The sequence below is a fragment of the Odontomachus brunneus genome, unplaced genomic scaffold (assembly GCF_010583005.1).
Source record: "Odontomachus brunneus isolate Ranch 3 - 2012 unplaced genomic scaffold, Obru_v1 Obru_scaffold_222, whole genome shotgun sequence".
Lineage (NCBI taxonomy): Eukaryota > Metazoa > Arthropoda > Insecta > Hymenoptera > Formicidae > Odontomachus > Odontomachus brunneus.
In genome coordinates, this window is record NW_022639672.1 from 154462 (window position 1) to 174587 (window position 20126).

At 43.1% G+C, this 20126-nt stretch overlaps 3 protein-coding genes across 8 annotated transcripts in view; 1 reads left to right on the top strand and 2 right to left on the bottom strand.

The window, feature by feature from the left end:
• The window catches only part of LOC116852409 (DNA N6-methyl adenine demethylase-like), an 80745-nt gene extending 67482 nt beyond the window's left edge, over positions 1–13263 (top strand). For all 5 annotated transcript variants that reach the window (XM_032832737.1, XM_032832736.1, XM_032832734.1 and 2 more), the window contains 7 exons: positions 103–335; positions 719–3278; positions 3586–3761; positions 3842–4195; positions 4303–4530; positions 4687–4841; positions 5012–13263. In XM_032832737.1, coding sequence (XP_032688628.1) covers positions 103–335; positions 719–3278; positions 3586–3761; positions 3842–4195; positions 4303–4530; positions 4687–4841; positions 5012–7703 — 6398 coding nt within the window. In that variant the 3' untranslated portion in view covers positions 7704–13263. The remainder of the gene's footprint in view (positions 1–102; positions 336–718; positions 3279–3585; positions 3762–3841; positions 4196–4302; positions 4531–4686; positions 4842–5011) is intronic.
• A 1249-nt stretch (positions 13264–14512) lies between these two features.
• On the bottom strand, positions 14513–16089 carry LOC116852411. The gene is made up of 3 exons (XM_032832742.1): positions 15826–16089; positions 15044–15742; positions 14513–14973 (listed from the first exon to the last, which is right to left on the bottom strand). The coding sequence occupies exons 2-3, from the start codon at positions 15543–15545 to the stop codon at positions 14771–14773; spliced, it is 705 nt and encodes a 234-aa protein (XP_032688633.1). The 5' UTR covers positions 15546–15742; positions 15826–16089; the 3' UTR covers positions 14513–14770.
• Positions 16090–16244: 155 nt separating this feature from the next.
• Positions 16245–19711, bottom strand: LOC116852410 (geranylgeranyl transferase type-1 subunit beta). 2 transcript variants are annotated; one of them, XM_032832741.1, is made up of 4 exons: positions 19589–19711; positions 18715–19501; positions 17505–17871; positions 16245–17076 (listed from the first exon to the last, which is right to left on the bottom strand). In XM_032832741.1, exons 2-4 carry the CDS (start codon positions 19246–19248, stop codon positions 16943–16945), a joined length of 1035 nt encoding a protein of 344 aa, XP_032688632.1. In that variant the 5' UTR covers positions 19249–19501; positions 19589–19711; the 3' UTR covers positions 16245–16942. The 2 variants fall into 2 exon arrangements, with proteins under 2 accessions (XP_032688632.1, XP_032688631.1); XM_032832740.1 differs by lacking the exon at positions 19589–19711 and having other exon boundaries at positions 18715–19582.
• Positions 19712–20126: the final 415 nt, after the last annotated feature.

Below are 20126 nucleotides of genomic sequence, written 5' to 3' on the forward strand. Positions count from 1 at the left end.
ATTTGTCGCGCGAAATTTCTCGCGGGAGTCATCCGTCGCTCTGTCTTTATGGTTTCTGTTGTGTGAGACGCGCCAACCGTGTTAATTTGAACGACGTTACAGTCCCGTATCAGCAACAGACATTCATAACGGCGGACCAGTCCGCATTTCAACGAGCCGGCACGACGGGACAGTACACCATTACGGGACAGCCCTCGCCGCTGGCGTCTGTCGGTGGGCAGACGGTCCCGACGCCTCAAAGGCAAATGAACGGACAATTCGTAGACCCTGCGACCAGCGCTAATCAACCAGTTGCTTACGAGAGGCAGGACTATGTGAACGGCTACCAACAGCAAGTAAGAGCCGATTAAATAACTGGAGAACAGGTTCCGCTTACTTACACGCGCACGCGCGCGTCCAGTCGTTGACACGACTCTCTCGTGTCTGTCCCCGTTTTGGTTCGAAAGAATCGCGTTCACTCCTGCTTGCGAGATATACGATGAAGATTTGAATTTAAATGGCAGGAACATGGGTTTTGATAAATTGGAATTAATGACTACAGGTAGAATAATTGGAAATTATTCCAAAAATTATTTCCAAGGAGGGAAGAGATCTAATCAAAAACGTACTAAGAATATCAAAGAGAGAAGCAAATGCTACAAATTCTCTCTTTATATACGGGGGATTGACCACTTGCAACAAACGCGCACAACTCTTTTTAAGACATCGGTTTTGGCAGGACGTGACAGGCATGGCGCCGCCTCCGTCGACGACGCCGACGAGTCGCAGTAGCTCGGTGCACATGGACAGTCAACAGCAGCAGCAACCGGGCGGCCCGCAACAGACATCGCAGCAACAGCAACAGCAGCAACAACAAGCTACTGCGGATACGCAAGTGAAGGGCTTCGCCGCGATCGCAGCCGCGAACGTGTCGGGAAACGAGATGCCTGGGTATCCACTTCAACAGGACCCACAGAGTTTACACAACTCTAACGGATATCCAGGCTACGTTGAAATGGGTCAGCAATCAGCGCAAAGCCAATGGCAAATAGTGTCGCAACAACAGCAGCAACATCATCAACAGACGCAAATGCAACGACAGCAATCAACGGTGGTCGACAATAATCAACGGCACATATGGCCGGACGCGAGCGGAAAGATGAGCAATAACGTCAACAGCAACATGAATTGGCAAGAAGGAGGAATGCAACAGCAACAGAAACCTTCGCAGCAACAACAAAACATGCAGAGTGGTATGAAGCAGCAAGTCGAGCAGCAACAAGCTACGCAGCTGCAACAGCAGGAACTACCGAGACCGGCGAGTCATATGAGCTGGGAGACCGGAAGCGTGAAGGAACCTCAAACGCCGCAGTCGTGGTCCGAGAACGCCGACAGTCAGCAGCAACAAACTCAGGGAAACTGGTCGCGACAAAGCCCGAAACTGAGGGATCCGCAGAACTCGTGCTTGACGCCGTCCGGTCAGCAACAGCCGTCTCAACATCAGACCTGGCTGCAGCACTCGCCGAAACTGTCGGATCAGCATCAGCACAACAGCGGTGCTCAACAGAATCCAAGAATGACGCCTTCTGCCCAACGTAGTTGGCAGCAGAACAGTCCAGAAATACAGGGATCTCAACAGAATCCCAGGCTGACGCCTTCCGGGCAACAAATGCAGCAACAGCAACAACAGTGGCCGCAGCAGACCAAGGTGGAGCAGAACCCCAGACTCACACCGTCCAATCAAATGTCATGGCCCGACACGCCGACTAGTCAACCGAATTGGTCACCGAATAGCATAAAGAGTGATAATAGTCAACAGCCGCAGCAACAGTGGCAAGATTCACAGCCCAGTCCTAGACGGACTCCGGGCCATCAGTGGCAGAGCCAACTGACGCAAGATAACAAGCTGGACAATCGAGTGGCCTGGTCGCCGAATTCAGTGTCGGAGAGCCAATCGGCTTGGGGACAGCAGGCGACGAAACAGGACATGCAAAACTCAGGGGAGAGAATCGCGTGGCAGCAACAGTCCGCGGTAGAGACTAACAAGCCGAATGGTTTTCCAGAAAGCCAAGATAATATTTCGGAGAATAATATGTATGCTCAAGCGAATCGAGTGAATCTCAATAGTCGATTAAAATCGATGATTCTGAACAAACAACAGCAGCAACAGCAACAGCAACAACAACAAATGCAACAACAACAGCAACAACAAACCCATCAAGATCAACATCGCAATATACATCACCAGATGCAGGCGCAACACGTCGGTAGTAATAACGGAGGCACCGCTGTGGAGTATCCAACGGACGATCGAATGCGCGATGCGCACGACAGCAACGAGAAGATGCAGGAGAAGCGCACGGATCACTTCATCAATCAGTCGAACATCATCTCGATGGCGCAATCCAACGAAAACATGACCGGTAATTTTTTATCGCATAGCCACCACCCTCGGGTAGATAATTTGCCCGACGGTGGTGGCTTATGGGGATGGACAGGAGGAGAACACAATCACAGTAACAGGAACGACGGTAGCGTGCTACCAGAACATAGCATGACAACCCTCGAGAACTTTATGAAGTTTGCTACGGAGAGCAAGAGCGATGTCGACCGATGCTGCGACAAGGATAAAGATCAGCTGTCCTGGCAAACGCAAGAGAAGAAGAGCCACGAAGATCAAAGCATCGACGACAAATCCTTCCAACAACGGCTGTGCATGGATCAAATCGAGGAAGTGTCTTTCGGGGAATCCCAAAAGACGTCCGAAAGCGACGAAGCAAAGAGCGACAGTTTGGACTTCCTGAAAACTACAGATACCGTAGTCGGTACGTCTTCCCAGGACATCGATAAGTGTGGCGACTCCGTTCGTGCGATCAAACAAGAGAGCATCACCGTGGACTACAACAACGACGTGTCCACACGTGACATAGCCAACAATGTCATAGCCGAAAACGAAGAAGGGAGTCAAAAGATCGTGCCGGACTACAAGTTCCGCGGCGACGGCGGTCCCGCGAAGGTGTCGCCGGGAACCGGCTCGTGGTGCTGCCGAAGAGGCGGCACCGAACAGCCGACTCCCGAACACCTGAGGGACGGTTGTTGCCAGGGTCTCCAGACCAAGGACGAAATGCTGGCCGATTCCCCGCAGAGAGACGAGTTAAAGAGCGAGGGTGGCCCGCACAGTCCACGCACTCCGTCGACAGCGTCGACAACGACCACAAAATTACAAGACCACTTGGACAAGTTGAAGAACAATGTGAGGACCGAAGTGCCAGACTGCAACTGCTTCCCCGCCGACAAATGTGAGTTGCAATTGCGTATTCCGTATCACATTAACATCGAGAGAACACACTAACCACGACAAGCACACGAAAGAAATGTAAACATACTAATGTGTATTATGCATATGGCCCATAAACAGCACCGAGCGATTATGCGAGCCTTGAAAACACAGAGAAGAGTGTGAACGTACCTCTAACCCACTCCTTTTCCCTGTTCGCAAGGACATATCCTTCGCACGCGCGGTATAAGTGTTTCCGCTTCTATTACTTCCCTTTCGTTGATGCGTCGCTCGCTCGCTCGTAAGTAAAATGAGCTTCCAACCACAAGGTCCACCTGAGCCCGGCTCATACTACACTCATCTCGGGGCGGCTGCGAGTCTGCCCGATCTAAGGAACGACCTCGAACGAAGAACTGGTCTCAAAGGCGATGCGATAAGATTCGAAAAGGTCATCTATACCGGCAAAGAAGGCAAGACCACACAAGGGTGTCCAATGGCCAAGTGGGTAAGTGCTTTTCCCTTAAAAGAAAAATATGACTAATAGCAATTTAAACCCGCGAGATTGTAACGTTGACAATCCACTAGATCATCCGGCGATCCGGCATCGACGAGAAAATCTTGACCATCGTAAAGCACCGTCAGGGTCACAAATGCCCAACTGCTTGGATCGTCGTGGCTATGGTCGCCTGGGAAGGAGTACCAACACACGAGGCCGATCGGATTTATTCTCTTTTAAGTCACAAGCTCAATCGATTCGGTCTTCCTACGACTAGACGATGTGGCACTAACGAGCCGCGTACCTGTGCATGCCAAGGACTTGATCCGGATACTTGCGGCGCCAGTTTCTCCTTCGGTTGCTCCTGGTCGATGTATTATAACGGATGTAAATATGCCAGAAGCAAGACCGTGCGAAAGTTTCGACTGTCAGTACGATCGGAGGTAAAGAATTCTTGAAATAGTTTGAATAAACGCCAAGAGCATACATATAGACTGTAGGCTGTAAAGATAAAGAAAGAAAATAGAATAAACTGAAACGTGTTTCCCAGGAACAAGAAGTCGAGGAACGAATGCACGTTTTGGCAACGCTCTTGTCACCTCTGTATCTCAGTCTCGTGCCGGAAGCGTTCAATAATCAGACTCAATTCGAGCGGGAGGCGAGCGAATGCCGTTTGGGTTTCAAGCCGGGTCGACCGTTTTCCGGTGTCACCGCCTGTATTGATTTTTGCGCGCACGCTCATCGGGATCTACACAATATGAATAACGGATGTACCGTGGTACGTAACTTCTCATCTGAACTATTATATTAATTCGTGGTGTTGTCACGGAATAATTTTTCTCCACCATATCGAATAAAAAACGCGAGACTAATTATTTTATGAATGATAAAGCATTCTACCGAGTCTCTTAACATGCTTACTTACCTTTTCTAGGTAGTTAGTCTGACAAAACATCGATCATTATCGAAACCTGAAGACGAACAGTTGCACGTGTTACCTCTTTACATAATGGACGACACAGACGAATTTGGTTCGAAAGAAGGGCAAGAGAAGAAGGTTCACTCCGGTGCCGTCGAAATTTTATCCAAGTGAATACTTTGTATAAATATCTCTAAATCATAAACATTGCAACTCAAACATGTATGATTTTATCACTGCTCTTAATAACGTGTATATGTATACAGCAAAATATTCTGCTGCTAAGAAAAGACATTTTTCAATTTACATTCCTTTTATGTAATTTGTATATTTTTTCCAGATATCCATGCGAAGTTCGAGTTCGATCAGTTCCGCTTCAACCTTGTAGACGTCATGGCAAGAAAAGAAAAGAAGACGAGCCCGATACCATGAGCGGCAAAAAGGATGCGATGAAGATCGTGTCCGACAAGATGGTGGACGCCGGTCGCTCGCCAGGACACGTGGATTCTTCTAGATCGCAGATAAGGGACTCTCAGTTGTCACTGGAGATGACACCCATGTTTGAAGGCATTGACGCGCAATTGCAGAGCTCTCAGGTGTCATCTACAGTCCTAGATAGTCCGGTATCTATGTATCAAGGATGGGGATATCAAGGTGAGCAACAGTGGAACCGGAATGGTTGGCTTGAACAGCGAAAGAGCAACTGGCTGAACCCGTGGGGAGAGTATCCACCTTTCGGTAGTTTAGAGAGAGACGTCAAAGTAGATCCTGACAGCACCAGTTTGGATGACATTAGACCTAGAAGCACCGTTTCCCAGGAGGAACATAGACCAGTTTCGCGAAATTTACCCAACTCCACGGTTGATTCAGTCAGAGTGTGCTACGGGAATTCACCAAGAGCTCACCCGATCTCACCTCGTTCGCATTCGACCTTATCGGGAGAAGCATCCTACGGCGGCGTGTCGTCCAGAGGCTGCTTGTCGACGCTTCAGGAGCCAAAGATGATCTCATCCAAGGGACCGGAACATCCGAACGCGGAAATCGGCTATAATCATCATATAGCGCCTGGATCTTATTCCATTCATGATAACCGGCAAAACAATTGTTCCCCAAGAGTCGTCAATTCGTCGCTGAGCATGGAGGCCGCGCATCGAAATACTCCATCCAGGATGAATTCATCGCCAGTCGCCGCTACTCATCACATTCGCAATGCCGGCCAGGATTACATGGCGAATCAGTTGAGGCTGCCGTCGCAGAGATATATGGGAGATTCTAGTCAGCAAAGGTACTCGAACAACATGACGCAAAATTACATGGACGCCGAGAACTCGACGAAATTGGCATTGCTGAGGCCGCAGATCGAGCAAACGTTCGCCAACAGAACATCGCAGCATTCGTATCCACCGCAACAGATGCAGTCGTCACCCATTAATCCCGTGTATCAAAATCAATACAGCGACGGTAACACGGCGAATCTGTTTTCTTGCATGGACAACAATCCCAATCACAAGTCATTGGAGACTGCAAACTCGGACGTTTTGGTGCACAGTTCGTTGCATTTGCCGGCATTCGAGCAACGGAACGACACGCAATGCTCGCTGCTATCGAACGAGCAGCGAAAGTCCGCTCATCATCATCACGTGCAAAGACAATCGGAAACGAAGCCCTTCGTGGTTAATCATCCTCCATCCCCGTCTTCCGATCAAGTTCCACGAAATTGGAACACGATGAACTCGTGGTGTTCATCTAATCAGATGAAAAATTCACAGCGAATCAACGATCAGCAGATGATCGATAAGAAGATCTGGCCCGGTAAATTAGCGAGATCGGACCAAAGCAAATCCTGGGAAACACCGTCCGAACCGTCCCCATTCCGAGTGCCAAGAGGAAGGCCGCCCTCGCGAACGATATCTAATCAGAATACGCCCACAGAATCCAATACGTATCCAAATCCTCTAGCCAGAACGTTTTTAAAGCCAGCCGAACCCACAAAACCTGCTATATACGCAGATGCATTGAGCAGCGGTGCCGTACAAAATGGTTGTATGCCCAATCAATTGAAGAGCAACTGCACAGAGGACAAATTACGAGAAGGATTCTACGACGGCAGACAAGAGATGTCCAATTCCAACCCGAATTCTCTTGCGTGGGCGGAGGAAATGAAACAAGTGCAAGACTTCCACGCGATGTCCGGCCTGGGCCACCATGCGTTCCCCCAGTATGGCTATCCGACTTATCCAGTATTCGAGAAGCCTTACGCGAACTCGTGGGAGAGCTACAATTACGGCCATCCTCAGTCGTATCAAACACCGGAGTACCCGCAACAATTCTACCAGCAGCCGAAGCGCGAGAGTTGCTTCCACTCGCCTCAGTATCCGTACCAAGGTCTGAATCCCACCGGCTGGACCAGGTGGGATACACCCCGATGGGACATTTACGGGCCGCCACCGCCGTACTTCCCGGTGCTGCCGGAGCCTCCGCCAAAGGCAGAACCGCTCGGCGAGGTGGCCGACTATTCTGACAACGAAGAATGCTTCAAGGATCCACAAATGGGCGGTGTCGCGATCGCTCTGGGCCATGGTAGTGTACTGTTCGAGTGCGCCAAGCACGAAATGCACGCTACTACGGCCCTGAGGAAGCCTAATCGCCTGAATCCAACCAGGATCAGTCTGGTGTTCTACCAGCATCGCAATCTAAATAGGCCCAGGCACGGCTGGGACGAGTGGGAAGAGAAGATGCGGCTGCGAAAATTGGGCGTGACTACGTCGACCAGTAGCAGCGGTAGCAACAACAACAACGCGTCCTCTTCGTCGACGTCCAACCCATCGACTCCGACCATAGCGACGAGTCCAGGCAGCACCACGAACGACAAGACGCCGCCGCTTCCGTCGTTACCGCACATTCCGAACGTTCCCAACTCGCAGTTCATGATGAGATCACCCACCTACACCACGATGACCTGGACAACGCTCTTCCGAATGCACCCCTGCATCATAACCGGCCCGTACCAAGAAGGCGGTGCGATCGGATGAGTCGAGGTCGCGAGATATGGTTTTGAGCGTCGATGACCGCCGGAGCTAGTGACTATCACCGAGAGGCACCGTCATCATCACTAAGAGGATCCCAGGTGACGCGAGGTTCCACAAGAGGATCGCGATGTCCTCCGATGGATCCTCGCTGCACGAACGAGGCGGCGTCATTAAACCACGAGAGGCTTTATATCGTTATTATCGTTATAGTTAGTTACTCCGAAGAAAAAACAACAAACACACACTTTACACTGCCATTTTTTCTATTTCGAGTTTTACGCAGGATTTTGAAACATAATGACGAAAAACGTGCTCGACGAAAAGCCACGCCAGGATATGTGATCCAATCACACACCGTCTGTCGGGGCTCGCGTTTTATATTGACTTTTTACTAAGCTGAACTCGAGATATAAGCTCTCGCGATCGAAGCGGGTAGACTATGAAAAGATCGAGACGAGATGAACAATGATAAATGACCGAGGCTATTGACGTATCAGGAAAGAAAAAATAAAAAATGAAAGAAAAAGAACGAAAGCGCCGATGACCGGCTGCCCCTTGCGAAGACTTTGATACGATAGATTTTCGTATTCTGACTCTGTACACTTTAAGTAATATCGCATAATGCATAACGGTTTCGTGTTGGTAGAATTGTAATCTTATTAGCTAGTCGAGAAGTCTAGATGATGAATCACGCGACACATCACACGTACACACAGAGCACACATTAAACGTACATGCACACTCCGAGACATCCAAGGAACCTGCACGATATATATGATCTCGAAATTATCGCACATTCTACAAGAATGTGATGGGAGAGAGGAGAAAAGAGAGGTAAGGAGAGAAGAATATGAAGTAGCATAACGCGTTACAAAAGAATCGTAAAATTCGTTAAAATCGATGAAAGGATAGATTATTTTGATCTAACATATGTGTTATATGTATATGTATAATAATGATAAATTATACGTATACATACATATACACGTATATATTAAAGGGAAAGCGTTAATGTACTGTTAAACAACTGAAGACAAGAGAAAGCTTGTAAGAGCCGATGAAAGATGTAAATTGTAAATGTTCTCAAATGTTGTGACTATGTTTATTAGCACTAACAACCGCGATTTCCCGAGTTTCTTCGATGTCTCTCGGGGTGCCCAAGAGGGAGAGAAAGCGCGATAATTCCGGGAGTATTCTTGTTTTCGTATTCGTTAGACGAGCGAGAATTCTTCGCAACGGTCCAAGCACAATCCTAAAACTCCGAACGACGATATATACACACACGATATTGATCTCAAGTCTTTAAATTAATTAATCGATATGTAACGTATATGATTTCTAGCCTTTGTACATTTCGCTTCTTATTCTCGTATTTATTTACTCGTGTTTGTAACCGTAGCTAAGTACTAAGTACGAATTAATTCAAGTGGCACGCCAAGTGTAATAACTAACTAACCATGCGTCCTTCGGGTCGGCTGAGTACAAAGCATTTATCTAACAATATCACGTGACGCGTAGGTAGTAGGGGTGTAATCTATCTTTGGTCGAGACAATGTAACACTGGTACGCCAGGTGTCTTCATAATCATCATCATTATTATCATCAGCATTATCATCATTACCATTACCATAATCATCATCATCAATTTGACGTTCTTCCCTGTTGCTTTCTTTTCATCTGATTTTTAGCTCTTTCCACTTTCCGGGAACCAGCAATCACAGAGTGTTAATTAGGTAGCTTGTCGTTTGCGATGACAGAAATTCGGCGAAACACGACAGAGAAAGAGAGAGAAATTCGTAATCGACGCGTGCAAATGCTTCGATAGGAGCACGCACCAAGTCGATGGTCGTGAGTACCAATCTTCGTAGGGTTCAAAGGGTTAATTACTTTCCAATTATAGGCGATGACATTTGAATCTGACGTCTCATCGTGAGATGAGAGCGAGAGAGGCGGGAATGAGAATGATTGAAAACCGTGCGATCGCTTTGATACGACACAACAGAAGACAGAAAGAGGGGAGAGAGAGAGATTCTCTGAGAATCGACGCGTCATTATTGAATCAGCAGAAACGAAAAGATTTGATAGTATCCGTGAGTTGTATCATTATACTTTCTCTATATTTTATTCTTATTTGTTGAATGTCATTTTTTTAATCCGAGTTTGTGCGTCGTTCTTTTCGAGATGATGGTTCGACGAGGAAGAAAGAGAAAAAGTGGAGGGAAAATTGAAGAGAGTAATACCGGTGTAGTCAGAAAAAGAGAGAAAGAAAGAAGTCTCCCCCGCTTGACTCTTTATTTTCGATTTCCGAAGTAATCGTGACTGGTTCATTTGAACAAAAGGAAATTTTGATTTTCATCTCGCGAGACAAAAGAGAATTTAATTGCAGCAGGTTTATTATCTTTTTTATAGCAGGTTTGAATTGGATATTCTGCAATATTATTCAAATTTTCAATCAAGTTTCTTAAATTTTTTGTTCTTTTTTCATATTTCATTATTTTATTTTATATTTCATATTTCGTTATATATATTTTTTATTCTTATTTTTATTATAATTTACTTTCAATCCAATGATTGTTTTAAATGTTGTTTTCTTTTGTCCTTCTTTGGAGGCTTTAGGCGATTTTTGGCGATCATTTGGCGCATATACGAAATTTGCGAAAATTGCGCTATTGGTAGGGGCGGAGTTTATTCTGATTTACTTATTATAACTAAAACAAGTAGTGTGTATGGTAAAATGTATGGTGTATTTTCTTCTATATGCGCAGATATATTTATAGGCTCAAGTTTGGTTGTAACACCCGAGCCCAAAAACAAATTCATATTATACATTTAACACGAATAGATACGTAAAATAGATACGTACACATTGTCTACATATATTCGTGTTATGTTTGGCGTGTATTTGTAACTTACCAGAAAATTACAAGGGATACCTCGCTTCGTTACTAGGTATAAGCGTGACATCAACCAGGTAGATGGCAAAACGACACGCCTCTACCACAAATTACCAAACACGCGTAAACGTTCTGGTACAGTTCGGTACACTTTGGCTGCTATGCCCGGGCCACGCCAAAAATCGCCTTTCTTTGCGTTTGCGCGCGCAAATCGGTGGAATGACAAAAGAAAGAAGCAAGACGCGACCAACCCTCGCCTACTGGAGTATTATAGGAATCATTAATATATTATCATTCATTATCGCATGTAATAGTAATAGTGATAAATAATAACAATAAGATTAATGATAATGATAATATCGGCACACAGTAATAACTAGTGATGTAATCTAATTTAATGTATTAATTTATTAATTAAGTTTTGACAACGTGGTACTGTATCGCTATTCTACGTTTTTGCTAGTTTCTACGTGGCGGCTCGAGGTCGAACTTTCGATTGAAGTTTTGTCAGACTTCCCGTGCTCTATACGCTCGATCCGATCGCGCCGTATGTATGTGTCAGGCGTTCGGAAACGCGAGAGAAGGGAACTCCCCACGACATGCGCTGCTGTGCGTCGACTTCGTTCGTGTATTGTTCGTACAACGGCCTCGCCGCAATTATCTCAATAACAACGAGAAAGAAAGAAAAGTATCAATCGAGTGTCTCCTTTTTTTCTTCTTTTTTTAACCATCGTATAGTTTTCGGATAATTCTGTGGATATTCCTGGGGACACGCCGGTCTCATGGAGTGAGAATCCATTCCGAATCCACCTGTCTCTTAGGGAATTCCACAGACAGTTCCATGGGCATTTGTGTGCCGAGGAAAATCACGCGAGACGGACGCACGGGAAGGTCGCGATACGTTTCACATCGAATTCGGACTGATCCTGATCGATTCCAAATATCTGTCTGTCTGTTGTCAACTAAATTCGCCATTGTTACTTCTTCTTCTACTTTTTCTTCTTCTTCTTCTTCTTCTTCTTCTTCTTCTGCACGCAATGGAAATGCGTACAAGTATGGCAGCGGGACTATTTCAACCGCAACACTCGTTTCTTTCGCTTCGCATCCACTGATTTTCCATTTTCTAGATAAGGCAGCTTTCAGACGGGCAATGAGAGTACAATTATAGGATAAACATCGGCCCGATGGCTTTTTTTACATAGACAGCAAAAGTTAATTGCCTCCTCCTCCTCGTGTATTCCGCTATAAAATGACAATACAATAAGCGAACGCGATACGCTTCGTGTCGGGATTTCGACAGGAAAATCAGGGCGCGCCTCGCTCTCGTATAATCCTCGGATCCAGCGGGTGTCGCGAATTATATCCTTATGGGTGTTTTTTCCTCGCGACGAAGGACCAAGTCAAATTACGACTCTCGCGAATCGACCTCACCTTCCTTATCGCTCCTCGAGCGCGACGGGGATAAGTGTAAGCATGTGAGTGTAAGCGCTTTCGCGACACCCGATGCATTCTGCAACGCAAAGGGAAATCAAAATTCCATATCGACTTCCGGGAATACACCAATCGTTTGCCACATAACGTACCCTAAGCGCCGTTACATAACGATGTTGACGACTACTTCCAGCTACTTGTCTGTAGATACACCGAAGAAGATCGTTGTCCTTGCTGAAAACTTTTTTATAACGCGGAAACTCGGAATTACAGTTCGACGATGCCAAAATAGTATTAAATAATTAGGAGCAATGTTTGTAATATATAATAGTGTGACGTACAGCAAAAAAAAAACGAAGGAACAAAGCGGGGTAAGAGGACTAGATGTGAATCGAGCGATAAGTTTCGTATTGTTTGTCCTGCGATCCTCATTTTCGCGATTCGCAGCGATCGTCAGATGAGATTTTTGGTCGATGTCGATATTAATCAAGACTTCAGAGATTTAAAAAAAAGATCATAAGTTTCACGCTCGTAAAGATTAATGGCATAACGCCATTATTGCGCAATGAATATAAAGTAGCGATAAATTTTAAGTCGTACGAAAACGTCCTCAAGATTCCTCGCGATTGTCAAAACATCGCAAAGATATTTCATCATTGTGCATTCACGTCTCTTTTTGGAAGAAACGACAGAGTTTGTCTCTTTACGCTGATCCAGAGCTAGTTCACTTACTCTGCAGAATCTCAAGTATAGAGTGACAGGCAACGAGTAGTTCGATGGTTGCGTGAATTTCTGTACGAGGAGAAAAGAAATTTCTGATATCTGATTACAATACAGAGAGATTAATTAGCAAAAAAGGGGAGAGGTTACAATTGAAGATAGAGAGCGACGGCGAATTAAAAAAGAAATAAACGTTGAAGAGTGTATTTTTTCTTCCAATGCCAAAAAGATGCCATTTTGTTTTGTACGAAAAAAACAGCGAGAAAATCCATAAAAAAAGAGAGAAAGGGAGAGAGAGAGAGAGAGAGAGAGAGAGAGAGAGATATGACGAAGAGGCGGATGAAGGAGAACGTGCGTAATAAAGGAAAGTGCGAGAACAAATTTTTTAAATAGTTTATAGCAAGCGTATGAATGTGTATAACGATAACGAAAAAGCAACAAAGCAAAAGAAAAAAAAAGAGGAAGCAGATCGAGTCGATGTATATGTCCCGCGAAATCGAGCACACACATTAATTTACCACCAAGAACGATCGGCGGCAGATAGATGAACGGTAGATGAACGAGATGTTGGATCGTTCGAAATCGCGAGCATAGATTTATTAATAACGAGCGGAACGGGCAAAGTAGCGCCGTCCATCTTGAATATCTTTTAAGGATCCGAGGGCTGCACCAACATCAGTTGATGAAACGTTGACAGCGTTGAATAATCCGCGAACTTTTGATTTATAGAGATATTATTATATAGATATGCAATCGCGCTTTAGTGAAAAGATACGGGGCGATTCGTGTGTGTGTGTGTGTGTGTGTACATATATATACACACATATATATACATAAAAAATACATATATATGTATATATACACACATCCGCAAAGTTGCTGGAACCGCGCGAATCGTTGGTGCAACTCCGGAGAATCTCTGATCCGCAATCACATATGTATGTGTAAGGATGTAGCGTTACGTATACACCGACCACATATGTGTACATATATTTTTGGATAAAGCCATGAGAAAATTTTAAAATCGAAATTCGGGCGAGGACGCGCGAGAACGTGATCATCTCTCGGCGCATTCGCGGCTTCTCGCGGGATTAGCGAGACTCCTGTTCTTCCTGTTGGATAAGAGAGCGAAGTGAGCAAGTGAGACCGAGTGAAAGAAGCGAAAGCATGAGAGAATGATCGAGTGAAAGAGAGAAAATTGATTGTCGAGAGAACTTTCGCGCACGTCGCTCCCCAGATGTATTTATGAATATTTATTTACGCGAAAGAGTGTGGAAGAAAATTTAATATATTGACTATTAAAGAAATGGTCGTAAGTTATAAGTGTAAGTTTTCTAAGAGCCATCGACTGTAAAGCGTTCTTTGGCAGACATCTATAAATGAAAGGTCGTCTCTCGCGCTCGATTAAAGCCGCGGCGCAAGTCGCAACGGCGACCAAGAATAGAGAGAGAGAGAGAGAGAGAGAGAGAGAGAGAGAGAGAGAGAGAGAGAGAGAGAGAGGAGAGACAAGCGAAAGCAATGGAAAAAAAGACTCAGCTTGCGCGGTGAATGAAAGCGTTTTTCTTTTTTTGAGATAAAATAATGAATTTCGTTCAGGACGCGTAGACGGACACCCACGCTCTCTGGATCGCGTCCACTTAAGAATTGAATTATGCTTTAGAGTAACGCTAGCGAGTACGATATGTAATAAGTAATGAAATAACTGATTTTAGCTATCGATGACTATTGTCGACACACACACGTAAGACACATACATTTAGACAAAGATATGTGGTAAGTCAGATGTAATTGTCCTTTGTGAATATACATAAGAGAGAAACGAAAAATACAAAAAACTTTTATGAGTACAGCCGCCTTTTCACTCTTTAATCATTTGTCCTTGCGGTCAGCTGCGACTCTTTCTGCCTGTAATATTGCACATTCCACTGTAGAGTCCTTGAGTAGCAAGTAACTGACATGTAAATCTTTATCTTCCGATACTGTATCCACAGTATGATGAGCTTATTAATCAATATTCAGTTACACTCATTTTTCCTCGCTCTCCTCGATCCTTTCTACAGATAACAAAAGTGATTGCAGGTGTTCCACTTGTGAAACTTCACTATCCTTTTTTAATTCTAATATCATGTGCCTGATGACAGGTATCCAGGCACGACAGATGCTTGCATGCTGCATCATAAGATTAATGTGGATCTTATCAGCTTGCTGGATATCTTTCCTCAGCAATGCTGAAAACATATATATTCATTCTAACAAGTCTACAAAAGCAACATATGGATGCAAGAATTTGATCGTTACCTTTTGATATATCCAGAATACTTCTTTGTACTGTATTATTTAGCTTATCTTGTAGCCAATCAGATTTCATGATATTCAATCTCTTTTGTAACTCCTGTAGTTTATTTTTCTCTATACTCTGTTCCATCATCATAGACTCTAGATTGTCTATAACTTCTTTCAAAGCTTGATCTTTGTCGAAATCAGACTCCAATGATTTCGTATCCTTGGCAATAGGAGTCACAAGGGGCTTATGGGGAGCTGTAGTTAACTTTAAGGAAGACGGTGAAACAGGAGGCATGTCGGATGGAAGCAAGGGACTAGTTCTCTCTAAAGCAGAGGTCTGTGAAGATAGTGGGAACGCCACCCGTTTGTTCAACACTCTCTTACTGGATGTCCCATCGGAGGAACATTGCGAGGACATAGCCCTCTCTGGAGGATCGTTCCATCCGGGATTGTAAGACGATGGCAATGACTTCTGACTAGAGACCAGTTCGCTCGAAGATGAAGGAATCTGTTCCATGTTCGCGTTTATAGGTTAAGGTTGGATTTATAGATTAAGACAGAAAGACATTGCAAGATCTTGAACTGGATTGATCAAATTAACGAAAAATGAAAGATAAATCACAATTGAATCAGGTTGTGTCACCGATAAATGTCTTCGACATCAGTCATCCTGGAACCATTCTTCTCAAACGTCACGCGTATCGAAACAGTTATCTAACAATAAATTATTCGTTGAACTAATCACATAGGAATCTTCGCCAAACTTTAGATTTATTTTAAACTTACTTTGGACTTACTTTAAGTTTTCAACGATAGGCAAGTAGGAATTATTCGACCCTCAGTAACGACACTTCGAATACTCACAATCAAAACAATTCAAACATTCTTCATCATTTAAAGACACCTGCGTTTAATGACACCTCAAATAAGAGCTCATGAACAATGCAATAATTGGTTGGCAGGAATGTATTTACAAGATCGAAACTAAAAAACTTTCGATTGTTTGGCAACTACTGGTGCCACCTAGCGATGGCGCGAAGATACATTAGGCTCAATAAATTTGAATTTCAATTAAGCAGGGTTTGCACATTTTGGTTCATGAGGCCTTGAGTTTCTGCTAAACGACCCGTTACTTTTATTAGGTACACCGACCGCTTCAAACTAATGATCACATTAACGGGATAACAGCTTAAATATACGGAATAAAAAGCACAAGTTACAAACAATAGCCTAAGTCACTTTTATTAATATCCTTTCTCTAAAGCAATGCTTCCCAAACTATTGTATCGCATGAAACTCGGTAAAAAAATATGCATCTCTATAAAGGATTGATTCTACAAAATTTTCGTTGTCACATATTATTATATACATATCTATTTTACTTTCTATATAGATGTATACATATACATCTGGCTTATTCATACTTTTTGACAGTATAATAAAAAAAATTAGTTGTTGAATATAATATACAATCAGTAACAAAATAATAAACAATCACAAAGTCGGTAAATAAAAGCTTTTATATTTTAAATTATCTTAAATAATTTTTAAAAAAGTAAAAGAATATTGTACTCTCTTTTCATTATTGCAAGATGTAGCTCGGGAAACATCGCTCTAAAGCAATGTGTCCGCATCTTTTCCTAATTATATTAATATCTGCATATTTTTATCTATGTACATAGATGTGTATCTGTAACAAGCACATGATTCAACAAGCAGCTCAAATCATGTGTAACGAAGCGCTACTAATGTATATCGTAATTATTATAATAGTGTTAATTGACACTTTTAGAATTATGACTCTAGCACAGAGAGAATGTGATAAAATACAAATAAATGTTCAATCAAATGCAAAAGAATGTTGAGTCTGATATATTTGTCTCTGTGCGTTTGATATGAGACGGAAACTTCTTGCTAGCCACATTCACTTGCCTCCTGCCATTTTTTGTGAATCTGCTCTAAATGTTCGTATGCTCGCTTAGAGATGTTGAGTTTGGCATTTATTGGACGCACTCCAGGGAATCCTAGAAGACTCAAACCGCACAGACCTGCCCAGAAAGAAACAATATTATTTCGTTTTATACAATATTATTTCAAAAACTGTCTGCAAGAATATCTTAAAAAAAAAAAGCGCTTAGCAGAAATTTAATCATATTTATTAAAAATACTGTTAATTATTTCTTACTTTTGATCTACATTATGAAACAAATTATTAAATCGAATTCAAAGTTCATATCACTTTAGAGATATCATAATTATATTAACAATCTTTTCTAATATCTGCCACTTTATATTGTATTAGCAAATCCTGTTATAATTCTGTTGGTCAATAAAACTTGAAGCAGACGCTTTACTAAATCTATCGAGACAGATTCGCTGTCCGGGAAAGTTCTTTTCATTCAGATAAAAATACAATAAAATTGTAGTACTCGACACAAATTTTTTTTCCAGAGAATTTGATACTCCCCGCACTTACCCAAATACGCGTGCAAAGGATCGGGTCTGGTGCTCTCGAATTTAGCGAATCCCCCGATTAGTGCATCTTGAGTATTGAGAATGAAAGCTTTATTCTGCTCGGCGTCTGAATAGCAGCTTATGCCAAGTAGATTGAGCGTAGCACCGACCCAAAAACTGTAACACGTGTCGGACGGTTTGCCTGGCCTGCCCTGAAACCCGCCATCCTGTCTCATAAGGCACCAACGCTTCAGACGAGTGAGTTGTACTGGTGATAGTCCCTTGCCTCGAGAATATCTTCTCATCAATACTAGACTTGCCACAGCACAGAAAGTAGATCCTCCGTGAGACTCGAGACCCGGCCCTTGTCCAATACCTCCATCGAATGACTGTAATTATTTGAAATACTTATTTATTTAAATTATTAAAATTATTTAAAATACAATATCATTACTGAAAAAGTTGCACTGCAAGAATACTTAAAAACTCAACGGAGATACAGATTATATTTAATCAAAATATTATCAATTGATATTATAAATTATGAAGCCATCCAGAAAGTTCTTGCTACTTCAGATATCATAACTTTCAATTAATAAAATTATTAATTAACAGTCAAATTAATAATTTTTGACAATTAAGAAGTTTATTCACCAGATATGTATTTTCAGTGATGTATCAAGAAAGTTACCCATCAATCCACTATTTATCGAACAGAATTACATTCTTATTGTATTTACTTCACTATCTAAATGATAAATGTTGATTTGAAATAAATTTCACTACCTTGCCACTCAGAGCAATGCTACTCAAAGTATCAAACAGCAGTTTTCTAACCTACAATTACACCATTACACGGTAAAACGGTGTAGTGAATAATCTTTCTTCTATGCCATATTCCCTAATATATAACATTTATAACTGCAAGTTTTTTACTTGAATGTCACTACTTTTCACAAAGTTATACTGGAATAATGGTTACCTGTATTGCTTCTATCATAAAATTAGATATGTAAAATAATTATGATATTCAGTGTTAAGTTTCTTATGAACAGTGCAAACAAATTGCATAAAACTTTAGCTATGAGTATTTTACTATGACAAGTGTCATATAAAATTTTTATACAATTTTAAGCTTTGCTTTAAGTGAATGAACTTCTAAAACCATTAGAATATAAGCTATCCCTTTTCTATGCAAAGGGCATCAAGCAGTAACAGATAATGACACTCACAATACTCTGCAAGATATAGTTGATGGCTCTTGGGACGTCAACACCTGACCAGTCGTTCAGGATTTCAGAGACACAGCAGGCACAGTAGAGGAACCTCATGTCACTTTCACAGCCCATCACCATGCCTGTAAAGGATCCATCAGGGTTTTGGCAGGCACGGAGACCTTCAATAATGGATTCTCGGTCGACACGGCTCAAATCGTCGCCCAAGATTAACAGAGTGACTAAGCCGGTGTAAGTCATCGCCAAGTGACCGCAACGGTACTCCGCGACGTCCTTGGGTATGGTCGTGGATGCCTGGAAACCAGATCGAGGTCCGGCTCCTTGCACCTGAAGACCATAGATCCAGTCAATCGCCTGTAGCTTCGCTTCCTCGCCGATCTCATCCAACGAATTCAGCAGGTCCAGGCCGGAAAACGCGAAGTATACGATCATCAATCTAGTAGAGTCAAACTCTACCAGATCGCTGGGCATGATTTGCAGTAACCTCTGGAAATATTTGACGTGCATCTTCCTCGCTAATTTCGGCGGCATGATTGCTGATGCTCTTAGAAATTGAAATCGCTCGTAATCAGTGGTACGTGCGTTTCTCGCCGAGTTTCGACGAGAATTTCCGCCGCGTCCCGGTGTAAAATTCACCACTTGTGTGCGTAATGTTTATCAGTTGTGTTCTCTCTATCTCTCTTGCTCGTCCCGTCAGAACTCTCGAAATCGTACAGATTCGTTACGTACTTTCTTATCCGGTCGCCGCATGTTGTTTTGGTTTTCTTTGGTTTCAAAATTAAATCTACAATTAAAATTGTGCGTTACTGCATCTTTCTTATTTCCGCTTCTTCTTCACCTTGTCATTCGGTCACGTTTGCTCATTTAATACCTGGCGGGTGAAACCAGTTGAGAACTGCTGCGGTATGGAATATCAACTTTCGGGAGTGAAATTGCGGATGCGCAGGAGACAGTGCCAAGCATTCAGAAAATCCCTAGACACAGAGGCTGCATTCCTTTTGGGCGCTCACGTGCGTCACTCTATCTTTCTTCCGCATCTAATGAGCGATAAAGATAAAATGGCGCTTACAGCGCGTGAGCGCCCAAAAGGAATGCAGTCAGAGATGGACAATTCCGGAAATGTGATTGCTATGATTCCGACGTGTCGACGGTGGCGACATTTCGACTCTTTTACCGGGAATTACAAATTATTCAGTCACCGCCCACAACACGCGCGTATAAGAGCATGTAGGTGCTGATAGTAGAACACGCGCTTATGTACATATGTCACTTCACACTCAAGGTTGTATCATGGATTTCAAGATTATATCTGCACAGATTGTTTACGTATTTTTATAATAAGTAATTTGTCATATGGAGACAACCATATTTTTATAATAAGTAATTTGTCATATGGAGACAACGTAAAT